This window comes from Magnolia sinica, chromosome 16 (genome assembly GCF_029962835.1).
Source record: "Magnolia sinica isolate HGM2019 chromosome 16, MsV1, whole genome shotgun sequence".
In the NCBI taxonomy this organism is placed as follows: Eukaryota; Viridiplantae; Streptophyta; class Magnoliopsida; order Magnoliales; family Magnoliaceae; genus Magnolia; species Magnolia sinica.
In genome coordinates this window covers 72,327,922-72,355,757 of record NC_080588.1, presented here as the reverse complement: position 1 = coordinate 72,355,757, position 27,836 = coordinate 72,327,922, and the positions used below count along the sequence as shown (strand labels likewise).

At 41.1% G+C, this 27,836-nt stretch overlaps 4 protein-coding genes across 4 annotated transcripts; 1 reads left to right on the top strand and 3 right to left on the bottom strand.

The window, feature by feature from the left end:
* Positions 1-794: 794 nt before the first annotated feature.
* On the bottom strand, positions 795-1,730 carry LOC131228934 (uncharacterized). The gene has a single exon (XM_058224769.1). It carries the CDS (start codon positions 1,728-1,730, stop codon positions 795-797), a length of 936 nt encoding a protein of 311 aa, XP_058080752.1.
* Positions 1,731-6,360: 4,630 nt separating this feature from the next.
* LOC131228933 (uncharacterized) lies at positions 6,361-6,918 on the top strand. The gene has a single exon (XM_058224768.1). The coding sequence runs from the start codon at positions 6,361-6,363 to the stop codon at positions 6,916-6,918; it is 558 nt and encodes a 185-aa protein (XP_058080751.1).
* Positions 6,919-9,747: 2,829 nt separating this feature from the next.
* LOC131229798 (uncharacterized) lies at positions 9,748-11,301 on the bottom strand. Its single transcript, XM_058225818.1, has one exon. The coding sequence runs from the start codon at positions 10,754-10,756 to the stop codon at positions 9,902-9,904; it is 855 nt and encodes a 284-aa protein (XP_058081801.1). The 5' UTR covers positions 10,757-11,301; the 3' UTR covers positions 9,748-9,901.
* A 2,809-nt stretch (positions 11,302-14,110) lies between these two features.
* On the bottom strand, positions 14,111-27,213 carry LOC131229797 (serine/threonine/tyrosine-protein kinase HT1-like). Its single transcript, XM_058225817.1, has 6 exons — positions 26,784-27,213; positions 25,075-25,207; positions 17,939-18,134; positions 16,242-16,366; positions 15,997-16,155; positions 14,111-14,878 (listed from the first exon to the last, which is right to left on the bottom strand). Exons 1-6 carry the CDS (start codon positions 26,996-26,998, stop codon positions 14,570-14,572), a joined length of 1,137 nt encoding a protein of 378 aa, XP_058081800.1. The 5' UTR covers positions 26,999-27,213; the 3' UTR covers positions 14,111-14,569.
* Between the last annotated feature and the right edge of the window lie 623 nt (positions 27,214-27,836).

Sequence of the window (27,836 nt, the reverse complement as noted above, 5' to 3'; positions counted from 1 at the left end):
TGTACATGTAAAATCTATTCTGCCCATCAAGTGATGAACCTTACGTTTACTGTATAAACAAAAGATCAACACAATTAAAAACTAAGATGTCCCACACCCATATGTAAAATGAAGACAACAACACATGAGTTAACCAACTTGAGTTTTGGAAGGAATGAATGATATATACACATCACATTCAGCATTGGTTTTGAGCAATAATTAGATCTTGATTTAGATAAAATAATCAAATTTGAAAATGAAAAAATATAATTCAAAAACTTGAATTTCAATGGTATAATACCATCATTCAAATAAACCCAATAATAATCACAAAGAAAATATATAATAAAATCTCATCACTAGAAAATCCTCTTAATTTATTAAATGAGTTCGTTTCACTTCTTAGGGAATTTAGGATCCAATGTGTGGTGTTTATGATCACTGACCCTCACATGTTAAGTGATCCAATCCAACCATCAATCTCGTCGACTCTATGCTGTTAGGCCCTGACCTTAAGAAACTCACACTAAATAGATGATTGTTACAATCACTACTTGTGGTTAAATATATATTTATAACTGAAAAAGAAGAGTTTGAATTGGTTAGGATCATCAATAAATCATAATCATTGGACAAAAATAGCCTCAATATGGACAGCTCAAGTGATTAGACCATCTAAACAAGTGGTCCACATTCAATATCAACAAACTCCAAACACCCAAATAAACATTCTAAGAGAAAACAAGTTTAAAGAAAGTGGAGTAAGATAATAAATAATATTAATAATAACTAACACTGATACCTTATAATCGTTAATCAAAGACGTTTGGATCGAGCTGTTTGCATAGGCTAACATACGTACTATAGAGGACCCGATCTTTTGCACCCGTTCGATGGATCCTTGTGTGCTTACAGAAATACTTCAACTGATTAATGGTGCAACAGCCTATCATCTTTCCCAAAAACAAGAAGAGCCAGTTGATGGAGCGCTTCTTTGGTGAGATCACAGGCTTCATACAGTCAGTCTGATGGCATACCCTGCAATCCGGCAGCCTTGGATTCATCCACTCCTTGGGAGCTCGAGCATACATATCATCCATGTTATTTATTATGTATTGAGAAATCTCCTGAAATTGGGTATTGAGATCAAAACCGATCTCATATCGGCCCTCGCATCGCTTGCATTGCACCTCGCCTTGGATTGTAAGGATGCCGAGAGATCTAAGGTCGTTGAGGCTGCGAACGGTTGCACGGAGGTTGGTGGCCCACTGGAATGGGGGAGGCACGTGAATGTCCTTGACGACGCGTGGAGCTTGGGTGGATTTGTGGCGAGTGCGTGTGGTGCGTCGGCGCGGTGGGGGGGCTTGCTGAGCTACTACTACATTGGATGCGGATGGATCTTGACGGCCCGCCACTCCGGTGGAGTTGGATGGATGAGGTAATGGGACTTGCCGCTGCGGCAATGCGGTGGTGGAGGTTGTGGGTGGGTGTTGCAACGTTAATTCGGTGGATGGGGTCTGTCCAACAGCTTCTGGGGAAGGAGGTATGTAGTTAGATGGGTTTTGGTGATGGACGGTGGAGATGGTAGATTGGTATTCCCTCGACAGCGGTTCGGTGAATGTTGTCTGGATGGTAGGAGGGACGTGGAGTTGAGGGACGTTTGAGAGAGAAGATGATGGGGAAGAGGGTGGTATGGGTCTAAGAGAAAGAGAGGTGTCAGGACTGCCGTGTTTTCTCTTTCTATCCATTCCTGATTCTACTGGAACCTTTCTTTCTTTTACTTTCTTTTTGTAGAAATTAAGTGGAGAGATGGAAGAACTGAGGAGGGAGAAATGAGGAGTTTCTCTTTCTATCCATACCTGATTCTCTGGAACCTTTCTTTTCTTTCTTTTACAAGGGATTAGAAGGTGGAGAGATGGAAGAACTGAGGAGGGAGAAATGAGGAGTTTCTCTTTCTATCCATACCTGATTCTCTGTAACCTTTCTTTTCTTTCTTTTACAAGGGATTAGAAGGTGGAGAGATGGGAGAACTAAGGAGGGAGAAATGAGGAGTTTCTCTTTCTATCCATACCTGATTCTCTGGAACCTTTCTTTTCTTTCTTTTACAAGGGATTAGAAGATGGAGAGATGGAGAAATGAGGACTCTTGTTCGAATTCATGGGTGATTTTACCTTCTGCAAGAAAGACTTTCTTCCTTCGAAATTGAAGACCTTTCCGTAAATCTAGAGAGACGAAGAAGTTCTGTTTCGAAATTCAAGAGCTTTCCGTAAATCTAGAGAGATGAAGAAGTTATGTTTGAGTGGGTTAGGGGAGTTATAGGAACGTGGAGAGAGATGGGGGCAATCAGGAGTGGATGTCACGTGCGGACTCGGTTTGTCTAGTGGTTGGTGCTATGTGGGCCCATCATGATATATGTGTTTTATCAAGGCCGTCCATCCATTTTTTAATATCATTTTAGGGCTTGATCCTAAAAAAGATGGGGATCTAAATCTCAGATGGACCACACTACAGGAATACAATAGTGATTCAATGTCCACCATTAAAATTCTCCTAGAGCCTACTGTAATTTTTTATTTTACATCCAACCTGTCTGGATGAAGGTAAAAAAACAAATATCAGCTTGATCCAAAAACTTTTATGGACCTTTAGAATTTTTTAACGGTGGGCGTTCAATCGACAGTGTTTCCTGTGAGGTGGTACACTTGAGATTTGGATCTACATCATTTTTTGGCACATACTATAAAATGATCTGAAAAAATGAGTGGACTGTGTGGATGAAATAAATAAATGATGGTGGTCCAACAAAGCACCGACCACTAGCCATGCACTAGTGGCAGGTCACTAGCCAATCCACGTCCGTCACGTGCATGTTTCTGTGGGCTCCACTGAGCTGTGGGTTACATGATCTCGGACTCGTCGGATTCGGAAATGAGTAAAAAAATGAGGCAGATTTAAGTCACAGGTGGACCCGGGAAACCGTGGCGATTGAACACTCACCGTTAAAATTTTCTTAGATGCCAGGAAAGTTTTGTATAGGAAAATAAATATTTCAGTAGGCGTAGAAAGGTTTTAATGGTGAGCGTTCAATCACAATTATTTCGTGTGGTGTGGTCCACCTGAGGTTTGGATCTACCTCATTTTGCCGGTGTACTGAAAATGAGATGGCAGAATGAATGGACGGCGTGGATAAGACACATACACTCACGGAGCTTTTACTGCACCGACCGGAACCGAGAGTGGTGACTACCGAAGCCGAGTTCCTCGCTACGACGTCCGAACCCTTCGCCACTTCGGTCGGCCACTCCACATCAACTGTCTCAATGAACGGCTATCAAACGTCATTAACTCTTGCCGTTTGCACGTGCGGACTCGAATGTGGGTTGGACGAATGGAAACCCTCCACGTCAGCGCCTCAATGAATCCGCTTTCCGCAAAACTCGCGTTCGAGCGTGATCCCAAGAACTCCTATTAAGAAACTAACACATAGAGGTGGCCATCCAGCCGAGTCGAGTCGAGGTGGGCCAAGCTTGGCTTGGCTTGTCCATGATGTACTCGAGTTCGAGCGCGAGCTCAAGCTTGGTCTCGAGCTCAACATTGAAGCTTGGCTTGTTTGCCAAAGCTGTCGAGTCGAGTTCGAGTCGAGCTAGTGGTTCGAGTCGAGTCGAGTTTACCTCGAGTTAAACTCGAGCTTGTTGGGTGAGAGGGTAATGAATTCTGTTCTTGATACTCCTACATTGTTGAAAAATTCAAAAATCTTAAGAGAATCAAAGCAAAACCCGATGAAAAAAATCAAACAAAACTTCGAATCGAATGAGGAAACCTATAAAAATTGATCTATTCTTGATCTTCTTCCATCGGCAGAAATCCAAATACTAGAAAAGAAACAGAGCAGAATAGAAATCAGAAATCCAAGTAAAGAGCTCTAGCCAATCAGATCATTGGATTTCCTTAATGCTCTAACAAATCTGAGAAGACCCCATCTCAAATTTCTTAGGTTTCTCGCCTGAGAAATAGATCTCAAAAGATTGAAATCATACTATTGTAGAGTTGAAATGAAAACTGATGGTGGTGGTCGGGGTGGGCGTGCGGCTGACAGTGGGTAGAGAAAGAGAAAAAAGGGAAAGGGAAGGGGGTGCGTGCGGTCGGGTAGAGACTTTAGGGTTTGTTTTTTATTATTTTATTTTTAAGTTTAAACTTAAAACTTATATTAATATAATATTATATATATATATATATAATATAATATAATATAATATTTAATATATTTATTAATCGAGCCGAGTCGAGCTCGAGTTCGAGCTTCGAGTCGAGTCAAGTTCGAGTCGAGTCGAGTTGAAATGCCCCTTGGTCGAACTTGGCTTGAACTCAACTCGAGCTTCAAATAATTAGCTTGGCTTGGCTCGAATCGGCCATTCAAGCCGAGTCAATCCGAGCTGACTCGAGCCGAGTCGAGCGAGCTTTTCGAGCTAGCTTGACTCGTGAACAGCCCTACTAACACACAGGGAGCTTTTCGAGCTAGCTTGACTCGTGAACAGCCCTACTAACACACAGGGAGCGGCTTCCGTGGAACCCCGGATCTATTGAGGTAGGTGGATTCCAGACAGTGGGGCCCACTTTGATGTATGCAACTTACATGCATGCCGTCCATACATTTTAAAAACTCACTTCAGAGCAAGATCCCAAAAATTAAGCAGATCCAATCCTAAGGTGGATGGTACCACAGGAAACAGTGGTCATTGAACGCCCACCATTAAAAAAATTTCTATGGCCAACCTTAATTTTTATTTTCTATCCAAGCTGTTGATAAGGTTAAAAAGATCTGGATGAAGGGAAAACACAAATATTAGCTTGAGCCTAAACTTTTTTGATGCAAAACAAGTTTTTAATGGTCAATCACCATTGTTTCTTGTGGTGTGGTCCACCTACATTTGGAGCCGCTTGGTTTTTGGTTTCATGGCCTAAAATGAGCTGAAAAAATGAATGGACGGAGTGGTTGTAAGATAAATACATCATTGTGGGCCCCATAGCCAGGAATCTACCGGAACCCGTGCCCAAACACACACTTGAATGTGCTTACGAGGGAGATGGGTGCGCGACTTCCGCTTACGTGGACAGAACTGCATTTGGATGAGATCCATGCCATCCATCCATCAGGTGCGCGATCCCAAACAAAAAACATGCCGATTTAATACTCAGATGGGATACACTCATATGACATGCCACATCGCATGATTGATAGATTTTATTGGAATTAGTTTTAGAATCCAGTAGCGCTTGTTGTTCTACATATGCAACCATACATGTTTACGCACTCATAAGTGCCGCTATCAATCTTCAAGGACATAAGATTAGCTACGTTTGTGCTTATGGTGCATTTGGACCATAAGATTATATATGTTATCAATCATCTTAAGTTTTTATATGTTCTGCTTTTTAATAGAGTAATTGTTTAACAAATACAATATATTATAGTAAGCTCTTCCTTGCATGACATACATTACATTAGTAGGATAATGTCTCCTAGTTGCATGACTATACAGTTGGCAAGGGATGGTGCGTCGGGTTCAGGTGCGCTAAAATATGTCATGGTTTGGTGGCTACAGCGCGCGGCTGAGTTGTCAGCTCAATCGGGGCTCAAATAAACTCGCGCATTTCATTAAAGAATTTATGATTCAACTAAAGATTATTGACGGATAAGACAGCCAACCCTAGAGGAGGGAAAGCCATGCATCTAAAGATTATATAAAAGCTTATTAACAATGAGCCCTGGTAGATATGATTGGGCAAAGATTAGTAAGACCCAACAAATGGAGGAATGAATTGGCTAAGATCCTCATCTTCCATAGAAGTTATTACTTTGGATGAGTGTTATACTTGAGATAAACTTAGAAATTGCACATGTCACATATATACATCAAATCAAAACACAAACTCATACAAATGTGTAACCCACCCAAGATTGCTGAACCAATCCCAAAATTAGCTAGATTGGGTGGAGAAATCTAATTCTTGATTTGTACTGGACAGTAGCTTGTTGAGATAGGTTGTGCAAAAGCTTGTTAGATGAAATATGATTGTCTTATATTTTTTTTACCATCTTATATATTCCAAGCTGTTCAAATAGTCAGATGGCCAAATAATTGCAATCTTTAGTTAGTGGTGCATCAAAACTAAGACTCAAGAATTTACTTGCATGTCATGTGTGTAATTTTCTAAGTGCCCTGGTATGGTCCATCACACGCTGCCAAAGTTATCTACCTAGCCAGGTCATTTCTCAAATGGGACCCAATCTTAGTATTAAGATGTCAATATGGGAACCTCACATTTCGACAATGTCAAATGCAAAAGTATTATTTTATGTGATTCACATGCAGTCACATGGAGCTGGGTCGAACCTCTCACCTTCAACGAATCACCCCCTGCGTCATCTTCTGGGAGATTTGGAAAGCCCGTAACACCGCTAGATTTGATGGAACCAAGATTCATGCTCCATCCATCACGGACAATGTGAAACGATGCCTGCTATCGTTGGCTTCGCTTTTCCCTGACGTCCTCCACCCCCCAGCCTATTCTTTCCCTCGGGCTGACCTAGGCATGTCTTCCTTGCGCCAGGTTTCCAGCCCCCTGATAGTTGTCAGATGGCAGATTCCTCCCACGGGTTGGAACAAGCTAAACGTCGATGGATCTACGATTGAAAACCCGGGCCCGTCGGGAGGCGGCGGTTTATGTAGAAATGATAGAGGCGACTTCATCTCCGGCTTCTTGGCAGGCTATGGCCCCGGCTCCAATGTCTATGCTAAACTAAGGGCCATTCATGATGGGCTTACACATTGCGTCACCCTCGGCCTGCAGAATATTATTGTGGAGTCTGACTCCAAATTAGTTGTCGATTTCTTAAACGGTCTGGCGAAGCCCTCCTGGAAATGGTCATACTAGATTTACCACATTAATCGACTCCGAATGAACCTACATGTGTATTTGTCACATTTATCGTGAAGGTAACGACCCTGCTGATGGTTTGGCCCACCTAGGCAGCAGGTCACAAGACTCCTCCTTCATCAGGGACTTCTCCCGTCTTCCCCGCTGGGTTGGGGGCAACATTTTTCTCGACAAAGTTGGCCTCGGATCAGTTCGGATGGCCCCAAACAGGGTCAGATTTGGCTAGCTAATCCTAGATGTCAGTCGGCCCTCATTCTTTCTTTTGTGTTTCCTTCCTTTTGTCTTGTTCGTGGATTTAGCCATTTACGATAGGTCCTGGTCAGACTCTTTTATCCTGATGGGGCTTGAATGTCCTCTTGTACTTCTTTGAATGACATGAATGAATATAGATCCTTTTGAAAAAAAAAAATGCTGGAAGTACCCTAAAAATAATAATAATAAATAAAAATAAAAATAAAAAAATTGTGATAATGATGAATGGTTCCTTTTAATTATCAACTCTAACATGAGTTAAACATAGGGGGTTTTATAACCACATACAGAAAGAGAAGGGTTATTTGGCAATGGTTATTTAATAACACTAAAAAATGAAAGGTTATTTAGGGCTTGTTTTGATACTACCTTACAAGTAACTTGTTTTTTACCTATGTAGCAAAAAAGTTACTTTTGCAAGTTTAATTAATTTGGTAAACACCATTTCAAAAATAACTTAAGACCTGTTTGGGAACTTGTATTTGGAATACATTCAATAAAATGCACTTACTTGACATGGAGAAACATTGAAAATCCGAATGGGTCGGACAGGTAGGGGCCTGGCGTGTCCTGGAAAGAATCAACGGTTTTGATGGGTAAATCTGAAACTCTACAAATCAGATCCTACCCAATCATCTAAACTCTCCAAAAATCATGTTTATGTCTTATTTTGATAAAATTGTCTCTAAAGCATCGAAAATCAAAACAGGTCAAATAGAAAGGATCGCTTCATTTTTTTTTCTGCTATCATTCTTTACTTACTGGAGTCACAGAAGCCAGCAGTGGGGTGGAATGAAATGTAGTCTGACCATGAAGATTCCCCACAAGTCGAGGTACTACCCGACTGAGGAGAAGAAGCCATGGAAGCCAGTAGTTGGGTTGGAATCAGGGATATTTGACTATCCCTTTTTTTTTTTTTTTTTTTTTTAAGTATTGTCTTCCCTTTCTCCTCTTACATTTTAATCAACTCAAACTATATTCCATTCCACACATCTCAGCCATATTAGTAACAATCACTTTATTTTTTTCGGCTCAAATTGTAGTACTTCATTTTCTTTTATGCATTTCATTTCACCTTTTTCCTATTAGAGTCTTTTAACTCTTGAGAGCAAGGCTAGAATTGAATTAATCCTTATTTTTATGAAGGATGAGAAGGGTGCATTGTTGTCACTTAGAACATATAACCGCAATTGGAGACGCCTATCCTCCAAGGAACCCGTTTAGATCTGTACCAGTTAAATCATCTTCCTTCGTAGGTCAGTTGAGGTGAGCGAAGTAGGTTAAGTGCAAAAGTTCCTTATACTATTAATAAATAGATTGGATGCAATAAATAATCCCCTCCAAAATTAATAAATAATGTACCCATCCAAACTCTTCCTTATGGTGAGGGCTACGTTAGTTTTAGACATACTTAAATTTTAGTTTCTACAATGAAAAAGAGGCAGTGAACTTGACGAACGGTGTGGATCTCGTTTATGTTTTCCCCACTATGGTCCTCAGTTAGTTGGCACGCTCTTACATACCGCCTCCAGTGTGGCTAGAATGGTTTATTGTTTTATTTTGAGGGACTTTAAATTGTCGTAAATATATGTTTCATGCACTGCCTGGAGCAACCAAGCTTTTTGGGCTCAACATGTTGTACATTTGAAATCCACTCCATCCATCAGGTGATGACCCTTACATTCACCGTGCAAACAAATTAAAAGATCAACATGATTACGATGGTTGACACCCATGAGGACAATGTAAAATTGATATATATAAAAAAAAAAAAAATACATAAGTTGACCTCCCTAAGTTTTAAAAAGAATGGATGAGATGTACACATCACTTTAAGCATGGGTTATGAGTGATGATTAAGATCTTTGTTTAGATAAAAATAATCAAACTTTAATTATTATTTTAAAAATAATAATTTAAAACTTGAATTTCAAGGATATAATACCATCATTTCAATAAATCCAATAATAACAATAAAAAATAGCATAATACAATCTCACCACTACAAAATCCTCTTAATTTATTAAATGAGTTTATGGCTCCGGATCCTAAGTGTTGTGTCCATTACTACTAAATCTTATATGTTAATGTAAGACTTTTATTAGGTGAGCCACACATGATCATCGATTTAGACCTGATCGTTGGATTATTCAGATTGAGTGTTTCAGTGGACTCCACAATAATTCATTGCAAATAGGTATGGGACAGGATGGTTGAACCGTGGATAAAAACCTAAAGTATGAAAATGCTAGAGGAGAAAAAAACCTAGATACATTGAAGGTTCTCTTGAGGGTGTGAGGGGTAGAAGATCAAAATTCACACTACATCAAGGAGTAGTGAATGTCTTCACAATCAGGTTCACTTTAAGGTTATGGTATTAAATCTCTATTATTGATGTATATACGATCCATCATTCTGCAATATATGTATAACAATTAAGTGATCCAATCCGACCATCCATCGCACGGACTCTATGATGTTGGGCCACCACCTTAAGAAACTCACACTAAACAGATAATTGTGACAATCACTGAATCTTTAACAATATGAAAAGAAAATTTTCAAGGGCCTGCATTCAACTCTAAAAAAGGATGGCAAGCATGATTATTGGGCAACAATATCCTCCATATGGACCATCTAAAAAAGTAGGCCACAATGGATATCAACAAACTCCAAACACCCAAATAAATCATCGAATGGAAAATCAAATTCAAAGAAAGTGAAGATCTCAACACCATTCGAACACGACGTCTGGATAGAGCTGTTTGCAAAGACCAAGATACGTAAGATAGAGGACCCGATCTTTTGCACCCGTTCGATGGTTCTTGTTATGCTTGCAGAAGTACTTCAACTGCTCAAGAGTGCAAATGCCAAGCATCTTTCCCAACAGCAAGAAGAGCCAATTGATAGAACGTTTCTTTGGTGAGATCACAGGCTTCAAACAGTCGGTTTGTTCGCATAGTCTGCAATCAGGCAGCTTCGGATCCTTCCATTCCAGAGGCGCTCGATCATTCATCTTTCTCTTATTCTTTCTTATGTATTCTGAAATCTCCTCAAACTGGGTCATTAGGTCAAACTCGATCTCATATCGTCTCTCGCACCTCTTGCATTGCACCTCGCCCTGGATCGTGTTGATGCCGAGCGATCTGAGCTCGTTGAGGCTGCGAACGGTAGCGCGGAGGTTGGTGGCCCACGGGAACGGTGGAGGCACGTGAATGTCCTTGCCGCCACGTGGAGCTTGGGTGCGTGTGGTGCGTCGGCGCGGTGGGTGGGCGTGCTGATTCACTACATTGGTTGCGGATCGATCTTGAAGCCGCAGCACCCTGGTAGGAGGAGGAGGTGGTGGGTCTTGCCTCTGCAGCAATGCGGCGGTGAAGGTGAAGGTGGTGGATGGGGTCTGACCATCTGCTTCTGGGAAAGGAGCTACGTAGTTAGATGGGTGTTGCTGACGGGCAGAAGGAGGGAGGTGGTTGGATGGATCTTGTTGTGGGTGGTGGAGGGAGTGAGAAGATGGTGCGGAAGAGGGTGGTGTGGTGGGGCTAATAGAAAGAGAAAGCCAGTCTTGTTTTCTTTTTCTAGCCATACCTGATTCTTGATGCTGGATGGTTTTTCTTTTGCTTTTTACAACAAGAATAATACCTTCTTTTGAAATGAAATGAAAAGCCTTTCCGTAGACTTAGAGAGAGAAGTTATGTTTGAGTGGGATACGGGAGTTAGGAACGTGGAGAGAGTGAGAGATGAGGGTATCAGGAGTGGATGTGGATGTTTTAGTTGGACGTTTCTGTCGGATCCACACAAGTCAGAGGTTTGGGTTACAGGATGGAAGCGGATTGGCTGGTGTAGATAAATGTCATGCGAAGATGAGCGACAACGAACGGTTCAAAGGAGATCAAAGTTAAATGGGCCCCACAATGATGTATTTATTATATCCACACCGTTCATCCATTTTTAGATATTATTTTAGAGTATTATGAAAAAAATGAATCTTATCCAAAGGTCAAATGGACCACACTAAAAATAGCAGTGAGGATAATGATTTCCGCCGTTAAAATTTTAATAGGGCCCACAATAACTTTTTTTTCCATCCAATCTGTTAATAAGGTAAAAAATACATGGATGAAGAGGAAAAAAAAAATGTCATATTGATCTGAAACTTCTGTGACCCCCAAAAGAGTTTCAATTGTAGATGTTCAATCCCCCACTGATTTTTGCAGTGTGGTTCACCTGATCTTTAGATCTGTCTTATTTTTCGGCTCAAGACATAAGACGAGCTCTTCAAATGGATGGACAGTTTGGATATACACATACCTAATGATGGGACCCACAGAACTGGATGGACGGTGTGTGGTACACCAGCCAATCCGCTTCCTTACAGGATCAACCCCGTAGAAACTGGGGTCAATTTGATGAAAGAACCGGATATCGAGCGTACGGTCGGAGTAGCATAGCACTGCTTCTCAACTCCTCCCGCTGCTTACGGACGTGAGAGAACGCGGATTAGGTGGTGTGTTGATATGTTGGGCGCTGTGGGGCCCAACGTGATGTACGTGTTTTACATCCACGCCGTCCATCCATTTTTCTAGTTCATTTTAATCTATGAAGCTAGAAATGAAGAGAATCTGAAGGTTGAATGGACCACACTACAGGAAACAGTGGGGATAATGACACGCACCATTGAAACCTGTATAGGGCCCACTGTTATGTTTATTTTTCATCCAAACTGTTGATAAGGTAAAACATAAATATCAGCCTGATCCAAAACTTCTGTGGTCCCAAAAAAAAATTTTAATGGTAAGCGTTCAATCATCTCTACTTCCTGTGGTGTGGTCCACTTGAGACTAGGATCTGCTTCATTTTTTGTTTTTTAACCTAAAATGAGGGGGCAAAACGGATGGACGGTGATGATTTAAAACACATATATCGCGTTAGACCCGCAGCACCCAATACATTGGCACACCACCACTGGGGGCAGTGTTGGCGACACCACCTGATCTGCGGATAACTCCTGTGTTAGTTTTCAACCATTGAAAAAATGGTTGAAACTCTTCAAAGGCATACCTGGCACAGATGTAAAGCAATCCAGACCAACCAAACTGCTGACCCATCTGGCCAATGGAGCATGGCTGAGATTTTTCACAGATATGATTATACTAGGTATCTGGTTTTCACCTTCAAATCTGGACCATTCACTGTTTTACCAGTGATTTGATAGACGACATTAATTGGATGGTTAATACAGATTGATTATATCAGATTAGAGATCTGCTCCATCCACCATGGGACCCATCTACTATTTGAAGCACTTGGGATGACTATTCTAGACTCTTGTTGGGAAACAAACATACACTGGAGTGTGTTCGTCATCGCTTCGGACGCGGTTTGGCTAGTGACCCCAACACTAGCAAGCTAGGTGATGTCAAAATTCTGTGGACCCAACCATAATGTATGTTTTTTATCCACGCCGTTCATACATTTTCCGTATTATTTTAGAGCATGAGCCCAAAAATGAGGCAGATCCAAATCACAGGTGGACCACACCACAAGGAAACAGGCAGATCCAAACCCCACAGCCTTTTGTGGTGTGGTCCACTTGCGCTTTGGATCTGCCTATTTTTGGGCTCACTTCCTAAAATGACCACTACAAATGGATGGACGGTGTGGATATAACACATACATCATAGTGGGGCCCACAGAACTTGGTGACGTCAACACACCACTAAAGTCAGTGGGGGTGCGGCACACCACGCAACCAGCTTCCGCTAGCACGGTATGGTACAGTAGCCGGTTTCCACAGTTGGGATTCTTCTTAGATGACAATCTGAGCCATTCACATTCTGGTTGATGATGTGAACCATTCATATTCTGGATTCACGGACCGTAGTACCATACATTTGTTAAATGGTTGGTTGTGTACAAAGATTAATACGGAACATTGAAAAATAAAATAATTGAACTGCTCATATACAAATCCAAGATTCCGAGTTCAGGATCATCAGCAACGAATGATTATAGCTTCTATATTGTTAGTGAGAACTGTTGAAGTGTTAAAGTCCCTTTATATACATTGATACATCATCATCTGAGCATTTGATTGCCTTGATATACATTGATAGACCATCATATGATGGATGGCTGGAGCTTTTAATGAAAGTGGTTGTTTGAGATGGTATTTAGATAGAGTGGCTGCTTGACATAATATCATAGCATGAGGTAAGTGTTCAAAACCCCGGAAATAGCAAATATTCCAATCCAGAAGTACCAAACCATGCGGTTACATTGATACATCACCTGATAGCTCTAGCTTTTGAGTAATTGGTTGTTTGACAAGAACATCAACAGCAAAGATCAATCTAAGGATGCAATCCAGGGATGAAAACTGGCCTATAATACCATGCTAGGGGCACAGTACTATTATCTAAACACGTTTTAAATTATTTTTTCTCCTTTTCCATCAGTTCATCTTAAGAATGCTAAAACATGCATCTATGCAAAGATCTTCCAAAAAAATGAGAATGGTTTTATTAACAAACAAGAAACCATATGATCTCCATGCTCAGGTCACACAAACGCACTGATCTGATGGAACCCACAGTAATCAACCATGGCCCAAAGTGCCCCTAAGTGGAAAAATCCTAACCCCTCCACATTCAATTTGAAAAGGGGGAAAGATTAGAAGGCTAGGATCTCCCGAGCCGGTGAGACTTTTGGTGCATGGCCCATCCAACTGAAAGAACTGAAAGAAGTCATTGTAACTTCACAATTCCCTTCTCCATTCTTTGCTACGATGCTCAGAACATACCAACTCAAACGTTGAGACTGGACAAGCCTGCATATGATTCAAACACACATAAGATGGACCCCGCATGCGTGTGCAAAAGAAAAGCATCCACGTACACCTGCATGCAGCAACACCACAGACTAGTGTACACGAGTAATATAAAGATCCAACAATATTGGTAGAAAAAGCAGCAAAAGAGGCAGAATCAAAGGGCTGGTTTTAAAAGAGGATAAAAAATGATAGAGAAGGATACTATCCATACATCCCAGATACAAGACATGCTCAGAATTTAGCTTCTCCTCCATACAAAAAGAACCATTACAGCCTCTTGATCTTCAAAGCTCCCCTGTACAACATCTGTACCATAATGTCCCAAAGAGAACCATAACCAGATATCACCCGATATGGATATCACCACATTCTCCAACAAAAACGCATCTGCCACTTCTACAGCATCTGACTCGCCACCAATTCATAGTTTTCTTCAGCTTCGTGTGGCGTCCACTACCTGTTTCGAAGCAGCCAAGAAATACCAAACTCCCGGCAACAAAATAAGCATTCAAAATTGGGTTGAAAAGGAAAAGAGAGAATGCGTCTAGACCGCACAATCTCCAATCCCTATGAGAAACACTCATTGAAGCAACCAAGAAAGCCCTGAGATGACCTCCCAGGCTTGGACTCATCACCCTCCCTAGACCTGTCCATCAGATGTCGGGTGCCTGGAGAATCGGCTGTCATGTAGCTGCTCTGCCCGAGCTCAATTACAGGAGGCGGCATTGTATGTGCAGGAGCGAGGGTTGCAAGGAAATTTGAGAGCATGTCACTGATTTGCTTGAACTCTGGACGGCTAGCTGGATCTTCTGCCCAGCAGGACTCCAACAATGCAACAAGATCTTTTGGAATGTCATCCAAGCTGGGCCTTACATTCTGGGAAATAAACTACCCAGTGTCAGAATAGTGAAATATCAAAATGTGGTCTCATAAAACACAGCCAAGGAATGCATAACTACCAAACTAATAAGGGTGATAGGAACAAGCTTTTAAATGGTGTATCCAGTATCATATAATTCACCACCAATACCCATATCACCCTGTATCAAGCTGTTTTGGGCCAATACAGTCCGATATAACAGTATCATTCATGGGTGATTCTCATACATATCCGATGATACATACCAGCTTTGGACAATACTTTAAACCTTGGATTGGAAGCATTAGAGAACCAGAGGCAGATTATGTTTCCAACCCCAAAATAATATTTGTCCATTTCTAGTACTTGGAAGTTGAAATGACCTAACTACTGCTGTGGAGGCTGAATGTGGAAACATGATGACCTGCCCATTTCAAATTCCTTTTTCTTTTCTTTTCTTCCTCCACCCAAATGTTTGGTGAGTTCAAACACAAGCCAGCCCGCCAACAGGTTTGAGTGGAAGTTGATATCGAGGTACTACAAAATGTTACCCAAGGCTCAGCGGCTAGCCATGTACAAAGGAAATGTTCAGTAATCTCAAACGATGATTTATGATGTGAGTCATGTGACGTATCAATAGGATTTAACATGATTTTTATGGCCTATTTGTTTCACCAATTACCACGGTTATGTAAAGGAAATGTGCAATGATTACAAATTACTTTACCTGTCTCATAACATCTACATTTGACCACCGATTCCCGTGTTTGGTTTATCAGCATAAGTATTGTATTGATGGCATTTTTACATTACTTTAATGTTAAATCATCACCAAAGTTCACTGCTATTGCTATTTGGATTCGAGATTTTCACAGTAATAACATGAAAATGTGTAACGATTATAAATTCTTTTACTTGTCTCCCGAATATATCTACATTTGACCAACGATTCTCATGTTTGGTTTGGTAAAGTCATCATGACAACACTTTTCCTTTACATTACTGGGTCAATTAGTGAAATAAACAAGCCCTTAAAGCGAACGGCTTGGAATCGACACAGAAATGAGCAGGAAAGAAAAAAAAAAAACATACTTGGGAAAGAAATTACTCAACTGGTAGCATGACAAAGCCATACCTTAAAAGCTGCAGCATATGCTGCCTGTAGGTTGGACATCCCCTCAAATGGCATGCGGTTCGTAAGCAGCTCCCATAGAACTATGGCGAAGCTATAAATGTCGACCTTATGGTCATAATGTTTCTTGTCACCCCGACGGAGCGTGACTGTGCTGTACAACTGATTAAACCGGGCAGTTGAGAAGTGTGGTTTTGCTGCATATACTTTGAACTGGAAAGAAATAGGAATGCAGCAGAGATGGGTACCTCAGGAGCCATCCACCGGTAAGTACCGGTCTCAGCAGTCATCATTTCTGTCACCGTCTCCTCCCTTGCTAAACCAAAATCTGCCAGCTTAAGTTTCTTATGGTCTCCTGTTAGAAGCAGATTATCTGCCACATACAGGAGTCATCCTTCAGCAATATTCTAAAACTTCGGAAACAAGCGTGTACTTTTTATGATCGTAAGAGGCATAATCAATTAATTGGGATAAGCCTTAGATGATGACAAGTAAGAGGTATAACCAAATTCGTATATTACATGATTGAAAGGGGAGAGAATGGACAAAGAAATAGGCAAAAAGAGCACAAAATGACATATCCGACTTAAAAACTTATTTTACATGCATGCATGTTTTTGTCGTCAGCCAGCTGAAACCCATTCATCCCAAACCTTTCCTCTGGAGAAATATTTCCAATATCATCACAATAAAATTCCATTACAGCATTGAATTTGGAAGAGATGGAGGGAAAAGGATATTATGGAAGAAGTAATATCATTTTAGTGCCAGGATAGAGTTCTGCCTATTATCAGGGCCCATTTGGAAGTCCTTGAAAATCAGGATCGAGTCTACTTTCAGTGGAACAAATTCGCTAGGCATGTATGCAAGGTTTTTTGATAAAGTATCGGCAGGCGTACAGCCCAGGCCCAAAAATGATACAATAAGGTGTGTATTGGACCAGTATCAGATGAAACAGGCTGTATTGGCATTTTTTTTTTCTTTTGCTCAAAATATCTTGGGAAAATAGGAAAAAAGTGTAAAACACCATAATTTATCCCTTTTTTGTATTTTTAGCATGTATTCAACCGTGTATCAGACCATTCTCTAATATGAATGCCATCTATTGGCTTCACCTGCTGAAAGTCAAACTGATTAGGCCCCAATCAAACACAAATCAAGCATGATTTGGTGGATTATCATCCGCTTATTGAAATACAACAAAAAGAAAGAGAGAGAGAGAGAGAGAACATAATGGTTTACAACTTTTCCTGGTTTTGCATAAAATTATCTATTCCACTTTGATTCATCCCAATCCCACTCAAATCTTATGTTTTAATTCCCGAAATAGGCTTAGATCTTAATCTATCATAAGATTCTACGCTTCCTCTGGGGTTGGAGAAAAGAAGAAAAACAGAGAGCCTTTTATGGCCATGTCAGGCATATTGGCCCTAGACCGGTGCAGCCCATACAGGCCGATATGGCCCTTTTTTCCAGTAATCCGATTCACCCCTATATAGTGTATTGGTGGGGGCTGATGTGATTACAATACGGCTGATGTAGCTGTATGGTAACAGCTTTTTAAAACCATGCATATAGCGCAGCTTAGCAAACAGTAACCACATTGCTGGGGTTTCCATGTTTTACCGCTTTTCATGGCCCGAAGTGAGATAAAAGTGGCTCAGAGGTGTTCATTCTGATCTCACTTGCAATTGAGCACAATGCGGTGCATCAGCTATCAAAAGCAGGCACTTCCATGTGTACCTTAAGTTTCCTTCAGCAAGAGGTTGCATGTTTCCCATTGAGAATTGCCTGAAATTTCCTCTTTTTATGCTTGCAGTAGTACTAAGTTTGGGCTAGTTCTCAAATGCACACTATTCCTCAATTATGACAATCGTAGAAGCTTCTTTGCATTCAACACAAATTTGAGCAGCAAAATGAAGTCTTTTTTTTTAATGATAATTACCAGGCTTCAGATCACGGTGAATGATACCATTTGCATGCAAGCATTCCATCACTCGTGAGATATCCAATGCAAAGCTGACAGAGAGCTGCAGATCCAGACAACTTGGACGCAGTGCTCTCAGAAATTTTTTAAGCGAACCACCCATCAAAAGCTCTGTGACTATCACCAAATTTGAATCTTTACAAGCACCAATGAACTGTTCCAATAAATAAACAATCTCAGCAACTGAATTTAGGTATTAATCGAATGGAACTAAGAGGATATCCAATGGATCAGTGATATACTAAAAAGATTTTTTTATTTATTTTTTTTTTTTAAAAAAAAAAAACAGAGTTCCACAACTAATGCTAAGCATGCATCTCTGGGCAAAGTACTACTTCAGTTTAATACAACATGAAATGTTCTTCCAAATATTAACCCTACTGCCTGTCGGATAGATTACGAGCAAATTCTAGAGATGATAGTTTTATTGTTCCTTAGCAAGTTCTAATCTCATTCATTTAAATACAAGATTATCTTCAGAAACATCAGATTAAAACCGAAGAAAGGTGAACAATATCATTGGAGAATGCCCTAAACCAAAAGTAAGTCTCTCGGGGTACATCCTAGTTGATCAATACAAAGTACATACGAATGGTAGCAACTCATGCTGAAAGAAGAAAAAAAACACATACAAAAGCAATGTACAACATAATCATAATATCATAATGCAATCGGCCCACATCCCGCACATGGACACTCCACACGTGTGTACAAGAAAAGGACCGCATACCCTTTTTAGCCCATCACTACTTTCCTTTTCTTTCAAATCTCTACATTAGGAAATTTCCTTTTTCTTTCATACTACATATTAAGCAAAAAGAAATTTTAGATTTTTCTTATTTAAGTACTTTCTTATTTAAGTGTTTTCTTATTTGGGTAATTTCCTATTTTCTCATATCTTGGGTAGCTAGGAATTTTATTTTTAGATTCCATAGTTTTTATTACAGATTGTAAGGACTGATTATAAATAAGGCCTATGGCCTATGGAATAAGACAAGTTGACTGATATTTTCTTTGAGTAATTCTCATATTTCTCTACGATGGTGGTTGAAGGGGGGAAAGTGATCACTAGTTCAAGACTATTGTCAGAGTTGATGCCTTAAATCTTCAAGGCTGCTCGACCAGTCGAGGGGATTGCTCGACCGGTCAAGGGAGCTGCTCGACTAGTCAAGGACGGCTCGACTCAAAGTCCAGCGAGCTCAGTTTTTTAGTGTCCGTGATGCTCGACCAGTAGAGGTCCGCCTTCGACCAGTCGACGTTACGCAGATTCTGCGCGGATTTTGTGCGGACTGCATAAATTTGAGGCGGTTTCCGAACTTTTCCAAAGGAGGTGCGTAAGTGGAGTTTCCTAAACTATAAATAGGGGTCCCTAGGGCTATTCTAAGGTATTCTAAGGCTTCCTAAAGGTATTCTAAAGGGTTCTGGGGTTATCAAAGGGTGTAGAAATGGTGAGATTTGAAGTTGTTCAAATCGGGTAAGTCCTCTCTCTTTGTAATTAATGCTTTCATAGTAGAATTTTGTCGCTTTGTGCCGTGATTTTTTCTCGCAAGGGTTTTCCACGTTAAATCTGCGTGTTCTCTTGTGTGCCTGCTTGGTGCCATTGAATTGTTATCCTAGATCTAGATCTATGTGATTCCGCAGGCCAAAATCCCAACAAGTGGTATCAGAGCAATCGTTGGGGCACAGATCTGAATCTGAGGGATTAGTAATAATGGGAAGCACTAGGTATGAGATTGAGAAGTACTCAGGGAAAAATAATTTTGAGTTATGGAAGATCAAGATGATGAGTTCCTTAATCAAGCAAGGCGAAGATGGTGCTCTTGAGGAGCGAAAGTCTACTATGACTGATGATGATTGAAATACTCTTGATAAGAAGGTTTTATCATCGATCCGTTTATGTCTCACGGATGAGGTTCTTTACAACATCATGAGGGAGAAAACTACGACTAAGTTATGGGCGATGTTAGAGAATGTCTATGCGAAAAAATCCTCTGAAAATCGCCTACACTTGAGGCGGCAGTGGTATAACTTCAAGATGGCAGAGGGCGGAGATCTGGAGGCTCACATCAACAATTTTAATAAATTGGTTTGCAAATTGATGGATATGGAGGAAGTGATGAAAGATGAAGAACAAGCATGTATGTTGTTGAATTCTCGTCCGACGTCTTATGAGTCATTCAAGGACACTGTGCTCAACAAATAAAACCCTGAGTGTCGACACCATTATCTCGGCCCTTCAAGGGAAGGCTATGAGAAAGCTTAACGTCGACATGGGGATATCTTCTGACGCATTGCTTACAAGGGGTGGGAATTCTGAACAATGTACGGGTTCTTCAGATTCTACATCCAAATCCAAGAGCAAGGGCAGGGGAAAGGTAAAGTGTTGGAACTGTGGAAAGGAAGGACATGTAAAGAAGGATTGTGAAAATCCTAAATCGAAAAGGAAAAATTCTGAGGCTTCGTATAGGGAAGCCAATGCTGCCACATCGGATGGATCGAGTAGATGTGATGGTAATGTTTTGTCTGTGTCTTCGCTCAGACAACCATACGACGATCGTAAAGAGGAGTGGATTCTAGACACATGAGCATCTTTTCACATGACTCCTCATCGGAGTTGGTTCGTCAGTTACAGGGAGTGCGATGGTGGACAGGTGTTTATGGGCAATGGCTTTACCTGTAATGTTAAGGCTGTTAGTACGGTGCGCATCAAGATGTTTGATGAGGTAGAGCGTACCTTGACTGATGTAAAGCACGTTCTTGATTTGAAGCAGAATTTGATTTCTCTTGGTGTACTTGAAGCAAAAGGATGCAAGTACACAAGTATTGATGGTGCTCTTAAAGTATCTAAAGGGGCACGGGTAATCATGAAAGCGCAACGACTCGATAACTTGTACAGGTTGATCGGGAGCACTTCAAAAGGTGGAACTGCAGTGGATGTAGTGGATTCCACCTCTATACGTGTGTAGCATGTTGGGCATGGCCACATGAGCGGGCAGGGCAAGAAGGCTGAGACGTGCGCACAGGGATACAGAGCAGGTAGAGCAGCCACCTATGAGAAGAATCACACGGCATGATCACAAGATATCGACGATGTACATGGACGACTCCAATATTGCAGGGGATTCATCTTCTATTCGAATGGCTCTAGGTGAGCCCGGTGCTAAGAAGTATAAGGTGACTATAGGCGATGTGATGGATTCGTTGTACCAAACCGACATATGGGAGCTGGTGGAGCTTCCAGTGGGTCGGAAAGCAGTTGGATGGAGGTGGATCTTAAGGAGGATACAGCATACATATAGGGCGAGGTTGGTAGCGAAGGGTTATACTCAGAAAGAATGGATCGGCTTCTCAGAGATATTTGCGCCAACGGTATAGCAGGTGTCTATTAGATCCGTGATTGGCGCTGGTTGGCCAATATGATCTTGAGTTGTAAGGATGGATATGGAGTCTGCACTTCTATAAGAGAAAGTGAAGAGCAGATCTACATGAAGCAACCAGAGCGATTCGAAGTTAAAGGAGCTGAGAAAAGACTTTGTAGGAGGTCGTGGTTCGACCTGTCGCCTAGGCAGTGGTTTGATTCCTTCATGGTGAGTTAGGAATTAATGACATGTAGATCGCCAATTATGACATATCTGAAATCAATGTACTGAAGACTCGGTTAAGTGGGACATTCAAGATGAATGATCAGGCAGCTACAAAGATGGTTCTCGGCATTGAGACTAAAGGAAGAGTAAGCTCTGGTAATCACAAGAGAAATACCTTGTGTGTAGGTATTGATCAAGGATGAGATGGGCCAGGTAAAGCCGGAGAGCGTTCCTTACGTGTCTCTCATCAAGTTTTCCTTAGGACATGTCCCAAAATAAATGAGGAAAAACAGAATATCTCATGAACCTTATTCGAATGTGGTTGGCAGTTCACAGGCTATCAATGTTATGAGCAAGTACCCCGGCAAGCAATATTGGGTAGCGGTAAGATGGTAAGAAGACTACGTCTTTCCTTTTGGAGAAGACAGGAGCAAAGGTGGTTAAGCACGTGGATTTTGATCCGGCAGACATGCTCACCTAAATCGTTCCTGCAGAAAAGTTCAAGTTCTGTATAACTTCTCTGGGCTTGGCAATGGCGTAAAAGGAAGACGGAGTGTGCACGAGAAGCTATGATGTGATGCAGAGATAAAAGAAGAAGTCAATAAGCTGCACGGTTGAAGATTGAAGGCATGGTGGAGATTGTTGTCAGAGTTGATGCCTTGAATCTTCAAGGCTGCTCAACCGGTCGAGGTGACTGCTCGACCGGTCGAGGGAGCTGCTCGACGAGTCAAGGACGGCTCGACTCAAAGTCCAGCGAGCTCAGTTTTTTGGTGTCCGTGATGCTCGACCAGTCGAGGGTCAAGCTGTCGAGGCCTGCCTTCGACCAATCGAGGTTACGCAGATTCTGCGCGGATTTTGTGCGGACTGCGTAAATTTGAGGCGGTTTCCAAACTTTTCCAAAGGAGGTGCATAAGTGGAGTTTCCTAAACTATAAATAGAGGTCCCTAAGGCTATTCTAAGGTATTCTAAGGCTTCCTAAATGTATTCTAAAGGGTTCTAGGGTTATCAAAGGGTGTAGCAAGGGTGAGATTTGAGGTTGTTCAAATCGGGTAAGTCCTCTCACTTTGTAATCGATGCTTTCATAGTGGAATTCTGTCGCATTGTGCCGTGGTTTTTTCCCGCAAGGGTTTTCCACGTTAAATCTGTGTTCTCTTGTGTGCTTGATGCCATTGGATTGATATCCTAGATCTAGATCTGTGTGATTCTATAGGCCAAAATCCCAACAAAGACTAGAAGACTATTGAGCTTGCTCATAGTCTTACATTTGCGATCTCTAGCATTCAGCTAGAGGACTGTTGGGTCCTTTCCCACAATCTCTTTCTTCTTTTCTTGATCTATTCACTTCCCCTTTTGGGATTTGCATTACATCACAAGAAAATGTGATTTGAAAAAATAAAACTTCACTCTATTTCCTCTAATATCTGTTATTATTCCAAAAACAAAGGAGATGGTAGCATGCCAAGCAACAAATAGTAATAAAGTTCATGCTAACGCATGTTTCAATACAAGAAATAGACTTGGTCCATGGGTGGCAGGTGGCCAAGCGATCTGATATGTCATTCACACCCTTATGGTTCTGAACTTTCATGGATAATGCAAGATTAGCCGAGTCAACAGGTTGATCCATGACGCACTTAAGTTGACCTGTCTTTATGAGACACCAAAAACCAAAAGCAAAAAAAAAAAAAAAAAGTTTTAACCTGGTGAAGGCACAGAATCAACATGTGACTCTAGCAAGTTTTTCCAAGTTTTCTCGTGACTCGGTGACTCAGCCAAGTCAAAGGATATCTGGCCAAGTCATATCACATTGTGTTATTAGTGAACAAAGACCTATATTTTTTTTCTTGAAAGGTAACACACGACCAGGGATTGAACCCTGGATCACTCATACACACTGCACCGTCTCCACCGGCTAGAGCAGGAGATGGGAAAACACTTCTTCCTGCCAGCCCAGCTTTGGACCAGGCTTGGGCTTGGCATGTATCACCCAAGCAACTTTGGGGCTAGACTTGGGCATAAATCATTTTAGCCCAACCCAGCCCAACTTAATATGTTCATGTGCTCTATCCTAGAAATACACCATGGTTCCAGTCCTTGGTTAGGCAACACATGCATCTTGCATGTACCTTTGGTTTCATCTTTAATGTCTACTCCTTCGTGCATGTTCTGCCCACTTGATCAACAGATGGATTAGGACCATTGAAGTGGGAAATAGGGATTTGATCAATTTTGGGGCTGGGGCCCAATTCTTTTTTTTTTCCAGCTCAAGCTTGGACCTGTTGTGCCAGGCCCATGCCAGGCTCAGCCCTGGGCCAAATCATGTCATGCCAGGATGGGCTCCCAAACCCAGCCCATTGCCACCCCTACTCTAGGGACAACCACCGCCCCCTTCAGCCAAATGAAGAAAGGTGAATGACCATGACTCAGCAACTGAGCAAGGGCAATGAACGGCAATAGATTCATGATGATCCACTTGATAAATGTCCTAGATATCACATATGTCCACTCGTTGGATGCTCCACTCCCAATGATATATTCTTGTAAAATGTCTCATTTTATAAAGTGTAAGTCCAATGTAAATTCTAACACAAACTATTAATTTTTTTAGTTCTTCAGAATTTTTTCTTACACACTTACTTCTGTATAACCCAAGGTGAAATGACTTGCACAAGTCATCAATTTGCCTGAGTCGAGTCTAAGTCTTGAGTTTGCCAACCAAGATTGATCAACAAGGCCCAATAAGCTTTTGATGAACATCAAACGCAATCAGATGCTTCCAATGATGACACAATTAACTACATCAGTTCATCAAGCTTTTGAGTGAGTGCTATCCTATTTGGTGGCAGTTAATGAGATATTTTGTTGTAGAGAAAGTCTCAACCAACATATCTCTGCAAAAGACCACCAATGTGAGTGCGACCAATGTCTACAATTTCGTGATACTTGTTTCATGTCTGTTTTGTCTTTATAAGAATACGGTAATAATGATGTGCTATCTCAAGAAACCATACTGTCCTAGGGGGCATGGACAAGAATTAAGCAGTGTCCCAAAGTTGCCCAGTGCGAACTGAAAGCCTCCGATATGCTCACCATTCATCTCACGAAGAAAAGATCTTCATCTTTGTGTCAAACATGCTGTCATGTAGCATTCAAAAGTATCTTATTCCCTTTTTGAGGATGGAACAAGTAGTGTATTGAGTGAAATCATTAAAAAAGGAGAATGCAGTAACCATATCCAGCCGCAGAAAGTACACGGAAGGGAACGCAGTCATCAAAATCAATAACATGTTACAGAAATGCAGTTTTTTTATTACTTAAAAAGGGGAATTTAAGTTACTTTCATTCAGAAGCTACCGCCGATGAAAGCAGCTTCCAGAAGAACATTTTCTCTATAAACATAAAATGATTACGGCACAGTCAAAAAAAAGGAAAATGAAAAATTCAAAGGAAAAAGATTCTGCAGAAGCAGCAAATAATAATAATAATAATAATAATAAATAATAAAAATACCGTCACTAAATTCTCATGCTGCACCCGAGTTAGCATCACGACCTCCCTTAAGAACTTCTCTCTACGCTTTGCATACTCCTCCAATGTACTACCTGGTTGTACTATCTTTACAGCCACGCTTGATGCTTTGTACCTACAAAATATGATTATGGTGTGAGGATCTTGTTTGGTTAAGATTAAGGGTTCATTTGAATTCTCAATTGAATTGGACCGCAGTAAATCAATTCAATAAAGAGAAAATTACAAAAATTGGGATGGGAGCATGTTAATTCATAATGACAACCAAACCCTTTATTGCAATTCCAATATGATTACGGTGTGAGGATCTTGTTTGGTTAAGATTAAGGGTTCATTTGAATTCTCAATTGAATTGGACTGCAGTAAATCAAGTCAATAAAGAGAAAATTACCAAAACTGGGATGGGACCATGTTAATTCATAATGACAACCAAACCCTTTATTGCAATTCCATGTATTTCAAGTGGAATTGAAGTCCTCCCCCTCCTTAAATAGCCTCAATGGCAGACTGAGTGTGTTTCAACAATCAGGTCTCAGGTTTGAGCCCATACTTGTCAAGAAAAAAAAAAAAGGTGGAACCGAAGAAACTGTAATGTTAATTTGGGGCCCAGTCCCTCACTATGAGTGGCATGGATATGACCCCACATTTCTCGCTCCTCTTTATTGAATTGGGTTATTGCAATTTAATTCGATTGAGCAGCCAAATGCACCCTAAGCATCTACTTTGAAATATACACAAAAATTGCTTCATTTCTGCTGGACACCAAATGACAGCGTTCATAAATTTATTTTATTTAAAAAAAAAAAAAAAATTATAATTGCAAGATGAGCACAAACTGATAATCAACTCAACCAACTGAGAAAATAACCAAATGCACTCATTCCAACTGGCAAGAAAACACAAATGCAATGAGCACTCTTAAGGAAAACAAAAGCGATGTATTTACAGTAAACCCATTGTTGCTCCCTGTTCCATGCTCGTGCAGCGTTTTGTGCGAGTATTCAAATCAAACTTCCATTCACGTGAATGGAAACAACTTAATCCAATTCTTGAATTTCAACATGAAAAAGAAAAGTAAAATATGCTCAAGGGATAGATTTTGTTCAAAATAAAAATCCAACAAAAATCATTCTCGATAAATTACATATCTCCATATTAAAATATATTAAGAAAACACACTAAAAATTTAATTGCAGTTGAACCACCAAAATTTTAAAGGAAAACAAAAACAAAACAAAACCTAACATCCATGACTCCCACAACTAGAATACAGTGAGCTTGGTACACCTAAAGAAGCATCAGCAGCACATCGATGTAAAATACATATATATATATATATATATATATATATATATATATATATATATATCAATCCAAACAACCAAATGGTGGCCCAAACAGAACATAGAGCGAAAATCACACAGATCAGAGACGATCCCCACTATTCAATCGGAGGCCATCAAATAGACAACTGAAAAGATAGCAGTCAATAGTCCAATTACAGGGGGCACTTAGTGTAATTTCTGCACCCAACTTCGTCATGGTCTGGATCAACATAATCATGTTCCTATGCAATTGGAATATGTCAATAACACTCCCTTGCTGTATCGAACTCACCTAATAGTCTAGCCTAGAATTCAAGATCTAAACCCAACACAGAGAGACAGAGAGAAAAAGGTTAGAGAGATTACATGCCCTCGTAGACCTTGGCATGGCCACCTTCGCCAATCTTGGGGCCGAGATAGAGGAGCTTGGGATCGATGAGCCATCGATCGTCGATCTTGGGCTCGTCGGCGACGGAATCGGGGCCCTTCATCGCAGGAAACCCTAACCGATCGTTGTCGTCGTCGTGAGACGCTCCTGGATTTACGCGAGAGGGGTTCCAGGGTTCCCTCCTTTCCGCCATCTCTCCCTTCTTCTAGGGTTTTCCTGCATTTCAGAGAGACAGAAGAAGAAAAAGTAGTAGTAGTAGTAGTAGTAGAAGAAGAAGAAGAGAAGCAGCTGGTTTTTGAATTTGAGAGAGAGAGAGAGATGGAGAGATGGGATGTTTCTTGCAGGTTTTTAAATCTGAAAGAGTAAGGAGGAGAGATGGTTGACTCTGGGGGGAGAGAGAGAGAGAGAGACTTTCTAGGGGGTATCCGACATTTAGACCCGTTTGTCATACGGACAAGAGAGTAGCAGCTTCTAGAATTTCTCCGAGTCCGGGGACGGGTCGGTCCGAGGGAAATTTCGACATTTGCCCCTGACGTCTATTGAATCTACGGAATTAGCCTCCTCTTGTCACGCGAATTCCCTGTGCGGGCCTACGTGAAGTTCCCGCGGACGGAACCATGTGGGGTCCACAACGATGTCAGTGAGATATCCACTCCGTCCATCAGTTTTGGACGTTTACAATGAGATAGGCATGCAAAAATGAGAGAGATCCGAAATTCAGGCGGGTGAGATGAGAAAAACTGGGATGAAAATGCATCAACTCTTACTGTTGGATTACATATAAATATTACGGTGGGCCCCACGAAGAATCACAGTAGCCCTAAGAAGGCATCAATGGTGAGCATTTTCATCCCACTATCACGGTGGGCCGAGTAAGAATCGCAGCCCGAACTTACCATCTCCGGGCCACCGGCGGGCCCAAAGTCCGGCAAATTAAAAATTCAAGTGGGCTATAGCAAGGGCATCTCGCATAGGGCATTAGATAGGATGAGGTGAGACAGAATTGCATTTGGTCCATTGCAATGGGAAGG